General features: G+C 41.4%; 1 protein-coding gene across 2 annotated transcripts in view; it reads left to right on the top strand.

Annotated features, from left to right (window-relative positions):
- Positions 1 to 2,232: 2,232 nt before the first annotated feature.
- LOC118314442 (GDNF family receptor alpha-2) overlaps positions 2,233 to 19,117 on the top strand; it is a 46,448-nt gene continuing 29,563 nt past the window's right edge. The window contains exons 1-4 of one of the 2 annotated variants that reach the window (XM_035640903.2): positions 2,233 to 2,609; positions 2,826 to 2,967; positions 4,150 to 4,494; positions 15,146 to 15,232. In XM_035640903.2, coding sequence (XP_035496796.2) covers positions 2,916 to 2,967; positions 4,150 to 4,494; positions 15,146 to 15,232 — 484 coding nt within the window. In that variant the 5' untranslated portion in view covers positions 2,233 to 2,609; positions 2,826 to 2,915. Of the gene's footprint in view, positions 2,680 to 2,825; positions 2,968 to 4,149; positions 4,495 to 15,145; positions 15,233 to 19,117 lie in introns of both variants that reach the window. The other variant, XM_035640901.2, reaches the window with a different exon arrangement.

Below are 19,117 nucleotides of genomic sequence, written 5' to 3'. Positions count from 1 at the left end.
AGGCTTGCTGACAACACATTTGCCTTTACCGGCATCAATAAGCTTGCATACACAACATTTGTATGCAAGTTTGTCGGTGCTGCTTTTAAGGTGGCAGTTGCAGACTCTTATTTGACACCTGAGAGTAAGCGTGAGCTCCCTCTCAAAACCCCCTGCTGTCTCACAAAGCACAAGTTATTGTACAGAGTCTTAACTTTGACTGTCGTATCATCATTTCATATCCCATGAATTCATAATGATATCATCTATATTCACCATATTAGACACACTACTCAGAGGCACGGGCTGATTTCCCTCAATAGTGAGAACAATGTCTTGCATATCCAGATTTGTCGCTCCCTATCTTCACGGTCTCGAGCCATCTTGTGGGAGCATGACATACAGATTATGTGCATCTGCATGAGCATGCCCACAAGCGCCATCCTTCCCCTGTGCACATACTGTGATTATATGTTGATTTATGAAAGAGTGTGTGAGTGTGGAGCCACGCATGTGTGTCTGTTTCTCTGTGGGCTCTCTCTAATTGTAAATGCAAAAAAAGAAAAGAAAAGGCAAATACTTTATGAAGTCAGAATGGAGCAATTAAAAGTCCCTTGGAGGGGGTGAATCGTGCAATGTCAACAAGAATAAACTCCCACCACGGACCTCACAGCCTGGCTAAGGAAAGAAAAAAATGGGAGGAGAGGATTTACCCACATTGCACTATAATGGGTGGAAATAATGTGATGCCAGAGAAACAAAATTCACGTTGCAAATTTAGCTGTTTTATTCACTCTGTTTGAAGCTGCTGTTTCTCTCTTCCTTTAATTCCTTTTGGCGTTATTACAAATGTCTTCTTCCCCCGGAGCCTGCCGCTCAGGTAGTTATACAATTTATAAAATCTAGGCAACTACTCTTCAGCGAGTGATTACTCGAATCACTTAATGTCTTCTTTGTTATCTCCTAAAATAAAAGGAGAAAATTGGCCTGGTACTAAAAATTATTGCTCGAAAGGTAAAAGGTTGTAATCCTCTGTTTAAAATATGCACGTCTTGTGTTTGAAAAATGAAGACTTGGATGTCAGGATCAGTCACTGCTGCAATAATGCAGGACAAATAGATTCATGGTGGTGGCGGATGGCTTTACAGTGTCCTAATAATGACACAGTCTTCAAACTCTGGGGGGAGATGAGAATAAGCTGCCCGGGCCAATATGGGCAGAATGAGGCTGATTTTGCCTTTATAACAGCACGTACTTTTCCCTGTTGGATGGAAGCCTGGGCTGACAGTCAAACATCATTATGAGCCAGTGGCCTTGCAGTTTGTCACTGTCACAGCCTCTAAATAGAGACTTTGTTTTCAAGATTTGTTAAGATTTATGACATTCCGGGCGCTTTTTAAGCAATGATGCACGACAAAGTCATTCTTGTCTAATGTGAAGCCACTTTGACAAATGGAAGATTCTGTGGGTTGTGGGCTTATTTCCTGTGAACACAAATATAATGCCATACATTGTGCTCAGTTCTTTTCGTTTTTTTCGTCTTCATTTTTTAATCTTTGTCTCAATCAGAGAAAACAGATGTTATGTGAAGGGGCTGCGAAATGGCTGAAATGAAAGATGACATTTTCATCATCATTGTCGAGTCCACCTTTGAACCCTAGCCCCAAAAAAACCATTTGCACATTTCAATGGCTTGTAGGAATGACGCCCTGATGTCAGCCAAAAATTGATTTGCCCAGGGCCCTGGTTAAATACTTGAAGAGAAGATCAACTATTTGCTGGCTGACTGCATGGTCATGTTGTGAGTGCAAGTAGACCGAAATACGTATTATTCCTTCTCTTGATGTGTTGCCTTTGTGGCATCCTCGCTCCCACACCTGCATTCTGAAAGGCCTCCTCACGAAAGAGGCAGTAATCGCGTGTGGAGGATATTAGACATGAATCACTGAAATTGTTTCACAAGGTGCAGTATAGGCTTTCACATGGAGTACTATATAGCAATTCTACAGGAGAGCAAAGAAAATACCATGCAGGCCAAGGGAGGTCAGTACAATTTGGCTGCTGTGGACCATATGTGCATCTCTCCGCAGCTCCCTGCAGGAAAATTACATGAATATAGAGGTAATTTGTTTCCATACAGGAACATTCATTATCGGGCCTCGCTGTGACCCAATGAGAGCAGCCGCCCGGCAGCGCCCCCTGCCGGCTCCCAGGGACTCCTCTCTATAAAGCGCTCCGGTGCCTCGACACGCACGCAGTCGGCGCTAAAGGAGCGTTCACTCCCTCCACGGGAGCGCACAGCTTTCCTTTTCATTTTGAGGGCGAGCCAGTGGGTGCGTGGGGGAAGAGAACAAAAAGAAAAGAAATTCCACTCAGCGTTTTCGGTGCACTTCCCGATGAGTTCGTCCACTTGCTTCGAAGATACCTGCGTAGACTGACAGACCCCCCCCCCCCCCCCCCCCCCCACGCCAGTTCAGGGGATGTTCTAGGCACAGCGTGTCTCCAAAGGGCAACTGGAGCGGGGCGGTCCGAGCCCCGACGATGCGGAGAGATCGAGTCCCGGTAGTTTGTCGTTATGAGCGGACGGAGCCCGAGAAGCCGCTGTCGCGGATTGATTGACTGAATGAATGGTGTTTGATTTTTTTTTTTTCCTTTTTCTGGTGGTCAAAATCAGAGGATTTATTTGTGTTTTGTGTCGCGGTTAGTCTCATTTATTCAAAAGAAAATAATAATTGAGGATTATTATTGGGATTTTCATTTTTTTTTTGGAGGGGGGAGGTGCGCCTTTCTTTCTTTTCTTTCTCTTTCTTACTTTGAAGTTGAATGAGGATATTGACTTTTTACAGAACTGAAGAGTGGAATTAACCCCTCGCGCGGTGGAAATACATCGTCTCTTTGGGACCCCCAACTCGTCTGTGTCGCCGCGGAGTTCCAACATGAAGTCTGTCACTGTGTGGATGTGCGTCTACGTCTCCCTGCTGCTCTTAGGTGAGAAAGGGACATGTGGAAATAACGTGTAGCCTCTGCAACCGTGTGCAAATTTGTCAAGAATTGTCAGTGAGCAATTATTATGATTATTATTATTGCCAGTGAGCAATTTCTGTTACGTTTTCACTTCTCGAAGCAGAGGGCAGGTTATTCCCTTGGTGTGCGGCAAAATGATGATGGGCGTTCATGTATAGTCAGATGGTTTGATTGGATCATGAGTAATTGTCACCTACAGCACACAACTTGGTCTGCGTGGAACAGTCACTTATACTGGATCCATTATTAAACAACCACAGTTTGCATAGCAGAAACAAAGTGTTCCTTATTATAACAGTACAATACAGCCTTTTCCCTGCCTTTTCACGTTCATCATCATCATCATCATCATCACCAGCAGCAGCAGTAGCAGCTCGATTATCCTTGTCAGCATCTGCATGATAGAAAATAAATCCACAGTCAACTTCATGTCACTGTTGCTGTCAGATACTGATGCAGTATCGCCTCGTCGCCTGCGAACTCAGTACTCGAGATCACCACAAGGGGTCTCTCTTGTCATTTCACCAGAACCGCCTGTGCTCCAGGCTTGCGTGAAGGTGCGTGTGAGTCTTGACTCCTGTCATACGGCAACATCTGTGTCGGTGCTCCGTGGATCACTGTTTGCTCAGTATATATATCTAATTTTCTGGTCGCCCAAATGTGAATGAGGGATAACAATTAAGACACGGTGCTCGTTTGAATATGAGATGACGACCGAGTCCTTCTTTTGATTGGATCTCAGGGGAATCTGAAAGGTGCAGTTGTAGAGGCTCTGAAGTGAGTAGGCTACAGGTAATCACAGGGCAGTCACTGGATGTAACGTAGACAAGACATGACAAGACCCAAACACACATGTATAAGAGTAATGTGATCCAAGAAGAATGTAAGTGAGATGCTGCGGCATGTATGGGCCATCAAAGTCCCTCATCCAACCTGTTTCATGAACTAAAAAAAATTATACCAATTATTATGATATAATTGCACTAAGGGGCACACACACACACACACACACACAAACACACAAACACACACACACACACACACACACACACACACACACACACACGCACACACACACACATTCATTCATCAGAGCACCCTTTTCTCATGTCCACCCCTGTTTTTTGTCTCCTTGTCTCCACCTAGATGACGAGGCAAGTTCGTGGGAAGGCCCCTCGGCTTTGTCCGTCTCCCTGAGCACAAGTGCTCCAGCATCTCCAGGCACGGGGTCTCAGCCGGAATGGGTGGATTGCATCCAGGCTAGTGACATGTGCAACCAGAACCCTTACTGCAGCTCCCGGTACCGGGTGATGCGCCAGTGCCTCGTGGGCAAGGAGAAGGAGGCCATGCTGGACAACAACAGGGAGTGCCAGGCTGCCCTGGAAGTGCTGCTTGTTAGTCCTCTGTATGACTGCCGCTGCAAAAGGGGCATGAAGAAGGAGCTGCAGTGTCTGCAGAACTACTGGACCATCCACATGGGACTCACTGAAGGTAGGAGGCAGATTGTTTCTGTGTCTCACAAAAAAACCTCGCTCCACGTGATGGTGAACTGTGTGAACTTTTCAGAGCCTGTAATATAATGACACCATTTTTAAGTGATGCCATTTCTTGGTAAAACTGAAAACGTATTCATTTGAAATTTGCAGTTGCTTTTTTCAACTTTTTTATTTTTCCAACCAGGCAGTTTATTATGAACGGTCCAGGTTTTCAGGCTAATTTCTTTCCTTGTGCGTTGCTTTCTTGTGAATTCAGCCAACCTCAGGATTGTCATTTGTGTTATAACCGAATATGTAATGCGGAGCTTTACCTGAGCCCCATGGTCATGTACAACACGACGTGTACAACAAGATGCGTGTTCATTGATGCAGTAAATGTTCTGCGGTTGTCGAAGTGCAACATAAATCCCTTGATATTATTCTACGATGACTTTGCTCATTCTTCAGAATTATAACATCTATTTTAAATGACTCCTCCGAACTCAAGTAGCAGTGTACGTACGGAGCAAAGACAAGAAAGATGTACAAAACACCCATTGGCGATCACTTATTCCCCGATGCCTTCTTATAGTGATACCCAGAAGCCCCTGATGAAAAATATATGCTTTCCTACTTTGCTCAGCCTCTTGAAGGTAATGGAGCTTTAATGGGATTACATTAGGTAGACCTGTTATGTTGGACTTATTGGTTTTCACCTAAAGTGTTCCATATTACCATGTAATTAGGTTATAATCGTATAGCTCAGTGCCCTTTATGTGTCCACTTACACAGGACATAAAATAGCACTCTTGTTGCAACGTTGAAACCCTCTGTTTTTTTTTTTTACGCCGCAATACCTTCAGAGAGCATAAAGCAGCCTGCTGGTCTAACACTATATTTCTGGTCCATCCTTAAGGGTAAAAAAAATTCATGTTAAGACAAATCTGACTGGATCAGAGCTGCTGGAGATGCTGCGCCCTTGGGATCAGGTTAAGAAGGGGGCCTTAACCTTAGAGTGACATTATCTGGCCAAACTCTCTGCGACTTCAGTGTCACGCCGTGTAAACATGGAGGACATAATGTACTCAGCTGCGGTTGACACGTGGGGGCGATGGTGGAAGTGTTGCGAAGTCTCTGAGCTTTGAGCATTCTGGGCTTTTGTGTTGTGATCCATGAAGTGATTCGCCGGGCTGAATGCTCATAGCACCAGCTACGCTTCATCAGACTGATGGCAGCAGAGGGTCCCTGACATGAGTTCCAGGGAACTGTAATGACATGGATGCTCCCCAGGTCTTGCGTCTCCCTTCCACTTGCGTCTCCCTTCCCATCTCTCTCTCCTTTACTAACTTTCTCCCTCGCGATGATCTGTCTGTTTTCCCTCTGTGCTTCTTTCTCGCTCTCCTTCACCTTTCCCTAACAAATGGCTGCATCAGTCAAAGTGTTTTTGTTGAATGCATCACGCAATTTGTCCGGCTATTAAGGATAGAGACCTCCTGCGCCTGCTGTATGCCCTTCACAGAGCTTGTGTTTCTTTGCAAAGAATGCTTCTCAGCAGTGTCCCATTTTGGCTCTGTCACCCTCACAGATAAAAACCTACTTTAACACGAACGAAAAGCTCTTACAGTGCAGCTTTAATCTAATCACGATCCATTGTGCAGTCAAGCAGGCTTTTGTTAACTGGAAACAATCTATGTACAACATCCATCTCTGGAAACAAACACATAAGGCTGAATCCCAGCAGACCCTCTGGAAACAGTGCTGAACCACTTTAAAAATAATTTTTTGAAAAAAAAGGAAGGTTTCAATGCAGTTGTTGGGTTAGGCAACGCATAATGTAACTTTGAGAGTTTCATTCTACTCATGTTAATGAGGTGAGATGAAGGGCACAGGACATATGTGAGGGTGAATTGTAAGAAATATAAGAGTGTTAAAGGCCTGTGTAATTTTTTATCTCTTCTGCAGCCGAAAGGTATGAAAGGATAAAGTATCAAGTGAAATCTCACTCCTAGTAAAAACTTGGTACTGTATGTTTCTTGTGACTCATGTTGACCAGTGGGAGGATGTCGGCCTGCAAGCTTGAGGGTTAAACCATTGTGTCTGTGAGGAGAAAGCTGATGTCGATCAGAGATGAACTGGGATTGAAACAATACCCTGCTGCCAGCCCAGCCCTTACACAAACGGCACACTGATACTCCACTGCCTCGGGCAAGGTCGTCACAATATCTTAGTTAGTATGTATATTCATATTTTTAATTTCATTTTAATACGGAACCAGGTTAATGTTACTGTTGGGGTAAGATGAACTGTTACAAAATAAGTTTATCTATAAAGATGGGTTAAGAAATTCTGGAAAAAACATATTGTTAATATATGAAAACAAATACACCCCTGCCTACGGTGCTCCCTCACATACACCGACACCAAATTCGTGGACGCCCATTGCTGAGGCAATTTTACAATGGTGGAATCCAGAGTGTGGAAGTGAAAACTCGTTTCTCATAACTGAAGCAAAAAAAACCCTTATAATATAAAACATCATCAAACAAGTGCCTCACAAACACGGAAAGCAAAAGATAACTGGCTAATATGATTTTTTGTGGCAGATATTTGGAAGCGATAGGAGCATTTCCCCCCCAAAATTAAATTTTGTGTCAAAATCAGAATTGCCTGAACTTCTTCACAAATCTACTGCTGCAGTGTCTAGGTGTTTTTATTATTTTGTATCAAAAAGGTAGGCTGAATAACAGAAGATAATGAATGATAGTTAGCTTTAGCTATACTAATGCATATGCCTGGCAGCCGTTCTTGAATTTAGAGGAATAGGTTTAATATATATTATTATTATCATCACCATATCATTTTTTACCCATCATCCTCCTTTTAAATAAATATTACACTAACATTTATATTTTTATTGACAAAATGTGTACTTATCTGAGTACATTTTTACAGAAAAAATTCAACTTCTACTTCAGTCAGTGAAGGAAGGTTTCTTCCAGGACATCACGCAAAGTACAAGCCAGAGACATTTGCTCTCTAATCAGAAAAGATTATATCTTAAATGTGCCCATTGTTGCATGTTTAAACTTTAAGGTCTTTATTTTTCAGATCAAAAGAATTTTATCAACTTCACCATGAATCTGTATTAAAACATTGACCTTGACATCTTCACATTCAATACTTTGGTGCTCCTTTATTATAACAATAATGTAATGCATAGTATAAAATATTTTTATTCATTAAGTTATTTTATATTTTTTATTTGAAATAGTGGAGATTCTGTTTGGGAAAGGATCATAATATACCATAATGATAATGATTATTGAAATTACCTTCGTCCCTTATTTGAATCAGCTGCCAATAAAAATAAAATTAAAATGGCAAAATAAAACCATCACCCAACAATTTACTTGTCAGGTTAAATTGGCATTATAATATAGAAAATAGAAAACAGAAAATAGTGCTACAAATACAAATTTAAAAAGTGAAGATTTTAACTTTGAGTATTAATTGCTAATGAAAGTGATATAATAACACTACCAATGTGTGGTACTTTAGGCAGGATGACCACAAGACGCACACGGATCAAAAATTATGAATGATAAACGTCAGATTTCCTTTTTTTAAAAATCATTGCTACAACACAAAACCAATAACCAGGCATCATTACTTGTTCTAAGGACAGAGCACAACCAGGTATTGTGATGTCTCTAGAACTGGCACAGGTTTGAAACCTCTGTGTTAAACTGTCCCACATGCAACTGTCTTACCACTCTCTCTCGTGGAAGTTCACTGCTCCTTCAAGCTGCAAATGTCCTGGTTATTTGAAAACAAACATCTACTTTGAGAGCAAAAAGGTCATCATTCAACCTTTAGTCAGGTCAAACTATAAAATGCCCTGGTGGAACCAGGGCATCTGACAACAACGTGACCATCATCGTGTGTTGCTTGATGTGCCTTCTTGATGTACCTGCATAGGGAACATTTTCTCACATTTCAGCAGGCGGTGGCAGCTTCGTTTCTAAAGCATTGGAAATTTCAAAACACTTTTTTTTTGCAACTGTGAATCTGTCACAGTGCCCTGCAGGTACTATTTGAGGTCAGATTCCCTTCTTGATTGTTACACTGTTGTCGCTTGCCTTGAGGCGACTGTACTGAGAGGAACCTCAGTTAAAGGGTGTTATAATGCCAGTCTCTCAGCCGTCAGTAATGGTACTAATGGTGACCTGTTAATTATATTTTCTTGCGGAAAATGGCAGCTGAATTCAATGCGTCAATGCCTGGTCTTGATGGATAATGGGTGGTTTCTGCTCTGACTGGGCCCATGTTAGTGTGAGGCAATGACGTCGAGCTGTTTGAATCTTTAAAAGAACTAATTACTAAGAAAGAAACATTGGCATCTACACACAGGGATATTGCATAGGCGGCTGCGTTCTCTTACAATAGTGCCCATGGCTTCACGTGGATATTGCCTGCAGGTTTGCAGGAGAATTGGTAATTTAAACGATAAGTTCCGCTCGTACAACACGTATCATTTCATGGCCTCAGCTTTGAAAACCACAGCCTGGTCCTCAAAGTAGGAATCGAAAAAATCTTTTTGTGAGGAACCTCTCGGAGCAGTTTAATTAGCCGAGACTGCAGGAAAAAAGAAGCCGAGCCCCACTAGTGGACCTCACCAGCTCCAGCTCGTTGTGAGAGAGGAGACTGCATCATCACGCAAAACGATTGGAATACCAGACCGTTTGGTGGAGTGATTTATTTTCTCAATTTTCATGAATGTCAGCATAACAAAGGTCATCCTCTCAATACTACATCGTGCTAACACCACAAGTTGGCCCTTAACGCTGTCGGACGTTGCATATATCAGACAGTGTGAGAATGCTATGCACATGGTGATAGACTTGGGGCAAGAGGAAGAGGAGAGAGGGAGAGAGGGAGAGAGAAGACGAGGTGGGGACAGGGCAGTATATAAATTATTTGGGGGGGGGGGGGGGGGGTTATGAGAGAGACGGAGAAAACCAAAGATTGAAAGAGCGAGAGGAAGAAAGAGAAAGTGCTGGGGAGAAAATACAAGGGGGTGTGTGGGGTGCAAAGGTACACAGTATTCCTGGGTGAAACCATCATTACTATGAGCAATAGTAGCAGTCACTGGTCATTACCTTAGCCATCCACTGTCATAAGCAGAACATTTTTCCAGCCTGCCCTGCATGTCAGGGGAGAGGGGAGGCAGGCTCCTGCATGCTGAATACGTCCTCCCTGCTCTCCCCCTCCCCGCGCCGGAGACCTAGCTGGCACTCGCTCGGTGGCTACTTCATCATCAGAGGAAGGGACCTGCCAATAGCTTCTGGATGTGATCAATAAGGTCTTTCAGAGCTTTTCCTCCTCTTTCGTCCTCTTCATCCCCTCCTCCCCGCCTCGCATCTTTCATCCCGAAATGTGAAAAGGATCAGTGAAAAATGACGACATAACGGGAGCTGTTTGTCCTCGTAAAACTGTCTAATGATTTTCTATACTGTAAGGTGAACCGCCTGAGATGACTCCCATTCACGGCGAGGCTCGCATGGAGTGGCCAGGTAGCGGGGGTATAGACCTATTATAGTAGAGTGAGTTCTCGGGTTCTCCGTCAGAGGGGAGGCTGAGTGAGTGACGGGCCATTCTGCTCAGTGAATACTGTCACGACGTGGGCATTAAGACTCACTCGTGGCAGAAAGGTCCACAGAGGTGCTGAATGAATGCGCATCGCAGAAGTCAACTACAAGCCCTGGCAGCTGTCATCACAGCGTGGCTACCGCTCTTTTTCCTCTCTGCATCATTAATTGAAATAGCTGCTTGTTGAAATAAGATTGCGAAGTTTTCTTTCCTCCATATGGAGGAAATCACAGCACAATTAAGAGTCAAACACAGTTTAGATTATTTATACAGGAGCACTAATCATGTTTACAGAAAACACTAAAGTTGGCTATTTAAGCCGTTGTAAACTTGAAACTTTATGAGGTTTTTCTGTTCATTCATACTGATCTAAAACAGGAAATGGTGAGGAGAGGCTCATATATTGGTTTGTTCTGCTGCTGCCTGTTTTAATGTCCCCCCAATATGCTGCTACGCCATAAAGATGATCGCCGATTTTACTGAAAGTTTTTCAGGATTTACACCATATTCAACATTTAGCACCTGACACCAGGTATTAAAATGCTGATTTAAGGGAGCGAGTGTGTAACTATTCATATTAACATGACGTTCGCACAGCCAAAGGGAAGGCTGAACACTTCAGCTCTCATTTCCTCAGCTGTGTTTGCCCACCATGCCACACTGGATTGGAATTGTGAGTTCAAATATTTTTCTGAGCTAATCCAATATTCCATTTGTATGGTTTGAAATTGAGTTTAAATGTCAATATCACTTCAAAAGCTGAACCACTAACTGAATTTGTGGTTCAACTTGTGTTCTGTTAAGCACAATTCAAAGAACGATGCATCTGTAGTATCGTTATAAGTTACGTGACAGAGATTATGGATAATGTCAAATCAACAATTAAGCGTGGTCCATTGTTTTATGTTTACAATTTTCTTACATTGCAGATATAATGAAACAAGTTAATGAGAGGAAGGGACACCTAGTATTAAGTGGATTATCCTGAAATATACTTTCATGAATTCTTAATATATTTGTAAATAATGGTAATCTCTTGGTGCGTGGTTGGCTTTAGAAGTGGTAATAGCCTTTATTAAGGTGTCAGGGACCCAAAGCATTCCAAAAATTACAAATGAATCAAAAAGATGCAAAGCTTAGTACAAATTGGGCCACATTGAAAGAGTTTAACTGAACAAAACTTAAATACTGCAACAAAAAAAAAAAAAAACCCCCGTCGGGGGAGACATATATACTGGCTGATCAGGCCAATTTGAAGCAATAGGGGGAAATAAGAGACAACAACCCTAACCCTACTCAAAGAAACCCCATACCCCCCCATGCTAATTCAGCTCTTGGTCTGGTCCAATTACTGGGCCTGTGCATTTAAGTTGACTTCCACCCTCAGTCACATTTTTTGGCCAAACCAGGAAGGAGGATGATGCAGCAGACACGGTAACTCAAAGACAAAGAAAACTGAATTACTACAACAGACAAAACTGTGTAAACCAAATGTGCGAGCCTCATTTAGAATACAGTGTAGTGTCAAACAATAAAGAAGATACTCATTGGAAATTGACTACTTGTGTTTGTTAATTCATGTGACTGCAAAGAAACTATCAAAACCTATGATAATGATGTGAGAGCGTGAATCCTTGAACTTGTCTTGAGTCAGAATTTTGTGCGGTGAGACTTGAGTGAATGTTACCATTGTTGATTTTAGCTGTGGATACAGCCATCACCCTAAGGCATGTTACTGATAATGCTATTGAACAAAATCTAATTAAGATTCATAAAATTTATGAAACATAATTCTGATTAACCAAAAGTGGAGTTTTGCATTGGCACTTCACGTCAACCTCCCAGTAGCTGCAACAACTGCTAATAATGTGAATGGCGGAGCTGCGGTCACTCATTTCCTGATCCTGTCAAATTCGCACCCTTTGTTAGCTTCAGAGGCTGATGTTAGCGGCTAGCAGACACCTGGAAGGGATCAGCCAATCAGAGACGGAGCACGATGAGGTCTTCACCTGATTCAGCACTCGATTGCTCCCCTTCAATGACACAGATGAAGTACGTGTCAGTAGACCGAATTTGAATATCGAGAAAGGATTGTGGCAGTTTATAGATTGAGTATCCAATACAGTTCCAGAGATAATTAATTCAATTATATAATATAACATAATTTTCAGTTTCAAGTCTATTGGAATTCAGTTCCAAAGTAATAAATTCAATTTACAAATATCCTCTTCAGATTCAGTTTTAAAATTATTAAAATTCAGTTTCCAGGGACACATTTTTCTGCCCATATGAACTGCACTGACAGCTATTTTGCAAACTTTGGGAGCGCTGACTCGGGTCACCTTTTGTTATGAGCCAAGTTCATGCAACAACCAGCGGCGCTCTGCAGGCGACCTCCGGCTGTGCTCCAGGCTGCTCAGGCTGTGCGAACCTCTCTTTGTTTGTAATTAGTATAAAACAGAACTGGTATTGTAATATATTGGTATTATTTGAAGTATTGTGTAACAGGATTATTTGGTTTTCTTCCAACATTGCCTGCAGAAAAAATAGGGAACAATATCAAATCAATATTGGACATGAACACAATCAGTACAGGGCACCAAAAAAACACGAGGTGAATGACAGTTATTAAAATTGACATTGCTTCCAGCCGTAAATGGTTTGCCAAGAATGTCCCTAAATAAATCCATAGGACAGTTTCCATCACCTCAGGAGTCTAGCTCGTTAATAATGGATATGAAAAGGATGAGTGATGGCGACTAACGACTTCATAAAACCCCTTGTGGCGAAGGAGAGGACTGTGAATCCACTTAAAAGCAATATTCCTCTCGTGCTTTAAGTAGGAAAAAGGCCTGATTGTCTGTCTGAGCTGTGCCGGTTATGCTCCATACTGTCGGAGCAAATGAAGTCAAACGAAGGCTTAATTACAGTGATAAGTTGTTGCCCTGCGGCCAAAAGCATCGTATCACTAAACAGCTGGGAAGAATTTTCTATGACTTGATGGATGCATAATTGGGTCCAGGGTGACTGTCAAAGAGCAGTATTTTTTTTTTTTTTTTTTTAAGTACAACAAGGGCTCATGCTGTGTTTTTTTTTTTTTCTAAAGGTGGGTGTGATTGCACTGGGTGTTTTGCAGTTTTATGATTCAGCACGGCGCGTGACACTCTTGTAAGAAAGCTTTAAACATTTATCAATTACAGCTTCTGCTGGGGTCTTGATATTATTGTTTTATGGGCTCACGGCAGTACACCATGTACAGTTGAAATTCAATGTGCCTTAACACTGTTTGATTCCTGGCTGATTTTACAGCAACGCTTCCCTACGCCGACCATAACAGTAAGCAACATTATAACAAGATGTTTTGCTTTTGGCATCCTTTGTCCCATGTTGTCCTCTCTTGTACAAAATCTTTTTGCTGCACCCGAAGAAGCCTTACACTAATCTGTGGAATATTATTTTGAATGCACCGTAGCTGTGGTTGCTGTTCAATGGAGAGGGTTAAGGTGATCATTTGCTGAGGGAGTGGTAGTCTTGAACTCTCTTCCGCAGCCCTTGGAAGGTAATTGTTGTAATTAGACGTACTGAGAGATCTCGAGTCCTGCAGTCTCTCTGCTGTTAGAAATTTAAAGGCCAACATGAACAGAGATTTGGGAGATGCAAAGGAAATACGCTTTAAAACACACTCATGTGCATGCATATCTTTCTATACAAAAAAAAAGACAAACAATAGAAGGTGCATACGATGAAGGTAATTTACTCTCTTCTCGGGTTTTCATTGTCTGTTTTTCCTTTCTCTCTATGCTCCTTTTCTCTCAAACACACAACTGATCCTCGACTATGTCAGATGTCAATGGCTATATGTGCTCAGAGAATGGCCAGCTGAGCTGCTCCACCGTGTTATGGTTGTCAATATTGATGGAGTGGAGATGTGGGACTCCACATGAAGTATTGACTCTGCACATGTACACAAGTCTGAGGTTGTTTTCTTTACTGTGGGCAAATTATGATAAAAAAAAATACCTTCAGTGATTCTGTCTGAGTTTATGCCATGTCTTTTCACTGTACCAGTGAACTATTCCCTTGTTTTTTGATTAGCTTTTTTAATGGATAAATTCAATTCGGTCAACTTGTATTCCAGTTAATTATATTTACATATCTGATGTTACTGTGCCTTTTATTTATTTCTGATTCATGACTCTAATTTGATAATATGGTCACAGGTGGCATGAATCTCTCACACACACACACACACAACCCCCCCCCCCCCCCCCCCCCCCCCCCCCCCCACCATTTTATCATCTTGCATAATCTTTGCACAAAGAGCATGTTGATAGAAATGTGGTGCAACTATTGATTGGATCTACTGCTGGGTTGTCCAGGCACCACAGTTTTGTGCCAACAGGTTTCAGATTTTCTCATTTACAGCAGCGGGCCTCCAAGCCTTCCTCACAACACCCTCACTGTGTTTCTGTTGGGATCGAAATGCGGGGCTATTACACACTGGAGGGTTTGTCTCAATCACACCGAATGGCTATGAATTTTAAATGCAGGATTAGGGCCTACAGAGTAGCAGGCACATGGGAGGGACTGAGTCAGTTGAGTGCTAATTTTATTTTTTTTTATTTCTGACAAACAGCTCTGGCAACACTTTGGTTGCAGGGACGATGCATTGCACATGTTTTAGTCCTTCAACTGTTCCCGCAAAAAAAATTTTTTGTTCCAGAACAAATACTCGCTCTCAAAAGTAAATGATTTGACAGTGATGAACATCCTGTTTTCAATTTTTTTTAAAAGTAAACAGGCAAGATGGGATTGTTGGTAAGCTGTGAAATGATTTAAATACAGCATAATGTTATTTAAATCCCATGCATGCATTCAGTCGATCAATCAAATGGAACACAAAAGTCTTACCTTTTTTCAGTTTTTACATTACATGTGTTTTAAACCTTTAGGGGTTTGAAAAGGAATCATTTTACTAAGTGATGGTGAATCTTTGTCCTATTTTTTTACTGTTTCAGGTGGCGACATGGACGACTCATCTCCGTATGAACCTGTAGCTCCAAACCGACACCCTGACGCATTCCGCTTGGCTTCCATCTCATCAGGTATTGCAGGTTTGATCTCAACTGAATATGAGGGGGTTTATCACACGAGTGGAAATATGATGTAAATTATATAGATCGGGTGAAACGGAAGCTTCCTTTGGGATGAAAAACAATGCGCTGGTCTAAAGAGCCGTTGTTGATTTTTTTCTCCCTGGAAATACACCGGTCAACTGCCCTCGTCTTTCAACATGTAATGGTTAATGTGGGCTTGTGAGGTAAACCATGCAGCTATTGATTTAGTTTTTAGTTTGATTTCCTCTTTGGTTCACTAATTAAACAGCTTAGCACTCATCAGGGTAGCTATTTCATTTACTACTTATTACCATCATAGTATCACTAATCAATGTAGATTTTATTATTATTCAAAGCACCAATGGTTAAGTAAGTTTTACAAAAAAGGTGTGATTGGACACAGGGATCACGCTTGTCCATTGTCGCAGCTACGAGCTACAGTCACTTGAAGATTCAATAGTTTTCTGTCATCCTCTTCTAACGGAAATTTCCGGCGGATGTTCTCTTCCACTCCCCCCCCCCCACAAACACTGAAGAGAGCACATTTTCCTTTTCTCTTGGCTGATGTATCTTGTTTTGTTTTACAACTGGGAGGTTCAAGAGAGACACGCTTTTTGCATAATCCCCTTGGCCTGAAATCAGCAGTGCATCACTTGTTTTTGAAAACGCGCTTGTTTGATATATTGAAAGGAGAGAGTACCAGAATAAATATGAAAGTGAGCAGGCTTTGATTACTTTGAAATTTTGAGCGATGATGGCAAACTGCCATTTCCGATTTAAGTATATGTTCATCTAGAAAGCATTCAGAAAGCGCATACCTCTGCCAAGGCTGCACAATCCTCAAAATGTTTCGTTTTGATGTCAAGAATTGTTTAGGAGTTGCATCTGGATTTGAGATCTGCACCAACATCTTTGAAGTCTACGATCATGCTGATTTGTGATTAGCTCTAATAAGGGCTTTGTGCAGGGATACACTTTCAAGTGAGTAAGGGCGCATGATCACTGAGTTTTCGCCATTTCAATTTATCATGTTGCCATACCACCGCCGAGAAGCAAAATGCCATCAAAACTTGCAATATCACTGTTAGCTTGTGCAGTTTTGTAAATATTGCAGCAATTAAAGAGTTAGCTCAACACTTATGGTGGTACATTACTAGTTACAAGTTAAGATAGAAGTATAAAATATTAAAAACACAGCTTTACAAATTCTGGTAAAGGCTGACAGACATATCTGGTGGAATGATTTTAAAAAATGTAAGGTTTTAAAATGTTGAAATATCTGGAAAAAACTGTTTGCCATAGAATCCATTACAGAAATTATGAGCAAAAAATGTTGAATGTTTTATGAATGTTGGCACTACCTGCACTAGAACCAACTCTGTTTAGTGGTTTTGAGATGCAACAGCAATCAATCGAACAAGACAATCCAAAATGCTAAGGCTCATGTTTGGCCTACCAGCGCACGAGTTCAAGTGCACTGGTAAAACAAGCAGTTTAGCACAGTTTACCTACACATATTAAGATATAACAGGGGAGTCATTACTGTATCCATTTTGCTTCAGCTGTTTCCTCCATTCTCTGAGGTGAAATATTGAATCCCCTCTCTGAAATCTGTTTAGCCGCAAGCTTTCCTCATTATTTATCATTTCTGAGGACAGAGTAATTGATTGTGGCGCTGAGAGGAAACCGCGGGCAAACAGATAAGTAATTACACACTTGTTTTATGGAAATACTTCTCACTTCATTTACTAAACCACATAAAACTGACCATAATTACGTTGATAAATGTTAAACTGTATAGAAACCCTGGGAATATACGATATCTGGTCGGTTGATGAGCGCAGGGGAATATGTACTCTCCAGGAGCAAAGGTAGGAAATTGAAAAATAATCTCTGCAATTTTAAAAGTTTTTGTCTGGGAGGAAGATAAGGGACAGAAGTTGAGATGGAAATAAAAAAGAATTCTATTCTTCTATATGCGCTCACACTCTGAAGTCTGAATGAAACAGACCATATGGAGTCTCTGTTTCTGCATTGTCCCAAGTGATACCTGCAAAACTATTTCAAACTGGCTTCTCCTTCTAATGGGTAGTTTTAGCCGGTCGGTGTTGGCATCACTTCAATCTGGAAATTGAAATGTGTTGTACACATACACACAGACAAAAGAAAAAACTAGCGCATTTAACCCCCCCTGGGATCCGTCCATTAAATAAGGGAAATGGCATTTCTTCTCTTAATCCTCGTTTTTTTCTTCTGGAACGCTTGGACTACACAGCCAAGTTAGCTTCGTTACAAACGCTGGGATGAGTTCTGCTCTTCTTGCCCCGGCTTGGCTGCCGCTGTGCACCTGCATCAGCAGTGTTTCATCACCTCAGTGCTCAGCACAGTTGCGTCGAGGGGGAGTGACTGGAGTGTCTTCCCAGCAGTGGGCCCTTTTCCAGCAGTTTCTTTGCTGTGATGTCAGTGTGGTGGCACACAACTCTGGGGCCCCGTTCCTCCTCTTCTCTTGGCCACACCTCTCACCACTGAAGAATGAGGGCGGTAGTGGGTTAGTGTGTTTTGTGACCGGGCGGACTGCCTGCAGTCACAAAAAGCAGCATGTTCTTACTGTTATTTTGCTTTGAGAAGCAGTTGTATAAGATAAAAAAAAGGGGTTGCAGAATTTGGAGATGGATCAACTCTTGGGCTCTCCTGGTCAGATATCAGATAATGAGCCTTTTACAGACAGATCCGTATCAGCGTTTATGTTTTACCAATATGATATATTTTACTGTACAAAATAAACAATGCAGAAAAAATTTGCATTTAACTTTACATTTTATGTACAAAAAAATGGATTAATTCAATATTCTATTATTATTATATATATTTGTTTGTATTTGTGTTTTCTTTTTATTTATGGTTATTAATGATCAAGTTTATGGTTAGACTAAAATATCAAGCCTCATTTATATTTCTTTGTCATGAAGTTTTGATTACGACATCTTAGAATCATTGACAGATTAAAATATATTTATCGGTCGATGTATCTGTACCGGAAATTTTGTACTCCCTAATATCGATATCGGCATCGGCCCCCCAAAATCCATATCGGTTGGGCTCTAAGGTGGCTTTAATTAGATTAGAAAATAGTGGTTAACACGTAATTTGCTTCCTGTGCAAACCCACATGGGTCACGGAAGAGCCCATGCCTTCGTCCATTTTGAAATTCTTTTGTACCTTTCAGGATCTGCAGCATGAAGGTAACACAACCACTTGGCCTCTGATTGGACTCTGCTTGGTGATGCGATTGTCATTGTCCAATAGAAATAGAAAGCCTTTATTGTCATTGTATACAGAAACATACAACAACATTTGGAGAGCCCTTCTATTTAGTGCAAGACAGTAAAAAGTGCAAAACTGTTTTTAAAAAGAAGACAACTAACACTCAGGCCATGAAATTAAATTAATAAATTAGATAGAATTGCACATTAAAGAGGGGGGGGCGCAGAAAATCAGACACAGGTGTAAAATCAAGGTCAAAATTCAGTGTCATACAGTGTGAGAACTTGGAGCACCCAGTCGAACACCCAGGCTAAGTTTTTTACTTTGTACCTGTACCTGATATTCACACAAATGCACTACTTTGTCTTTGTTTGACCATTGATCTGATCTGATTACAGATTTAATTCACAGCCTTTCTTATATATACTGTACATACAATACAAATCTTGTCTACACATGCACATATGCAGTCAGATTATTGTTGGGTGTTGTTTATCCGGTAACCTGTGACATTTTATCGCCATGTCACACTGTCAGTGTCAGGACAGAGGGTGCAGTTATGTGATGGATGCAGTGGAAAATGCAGTGCATGTCTGAAAGGAGAAAGAA

Source organism: Scophthalmus maximus, chromosome 19 (genome assembly GCF_022379125.1).
Source record: "Scophthalmus maximus strain ysfricsl-2021 chromosome 19, ASM2237912v1, whole genome shotgun sequence".
Taxonomy (NCBI): domain Eukaryota; kingdom Metazoa; phylum Chordata; class Actinopteri; order Pleuronectiformes; family Scophthalmidae; genus Scophthalmus; species Scophthalmus maximus.
The sequence above is the reverse complement of the archived record's forward strand: the minus strand, read 5'-3'. Positions and strand labels throughout refer to the sequence as shown.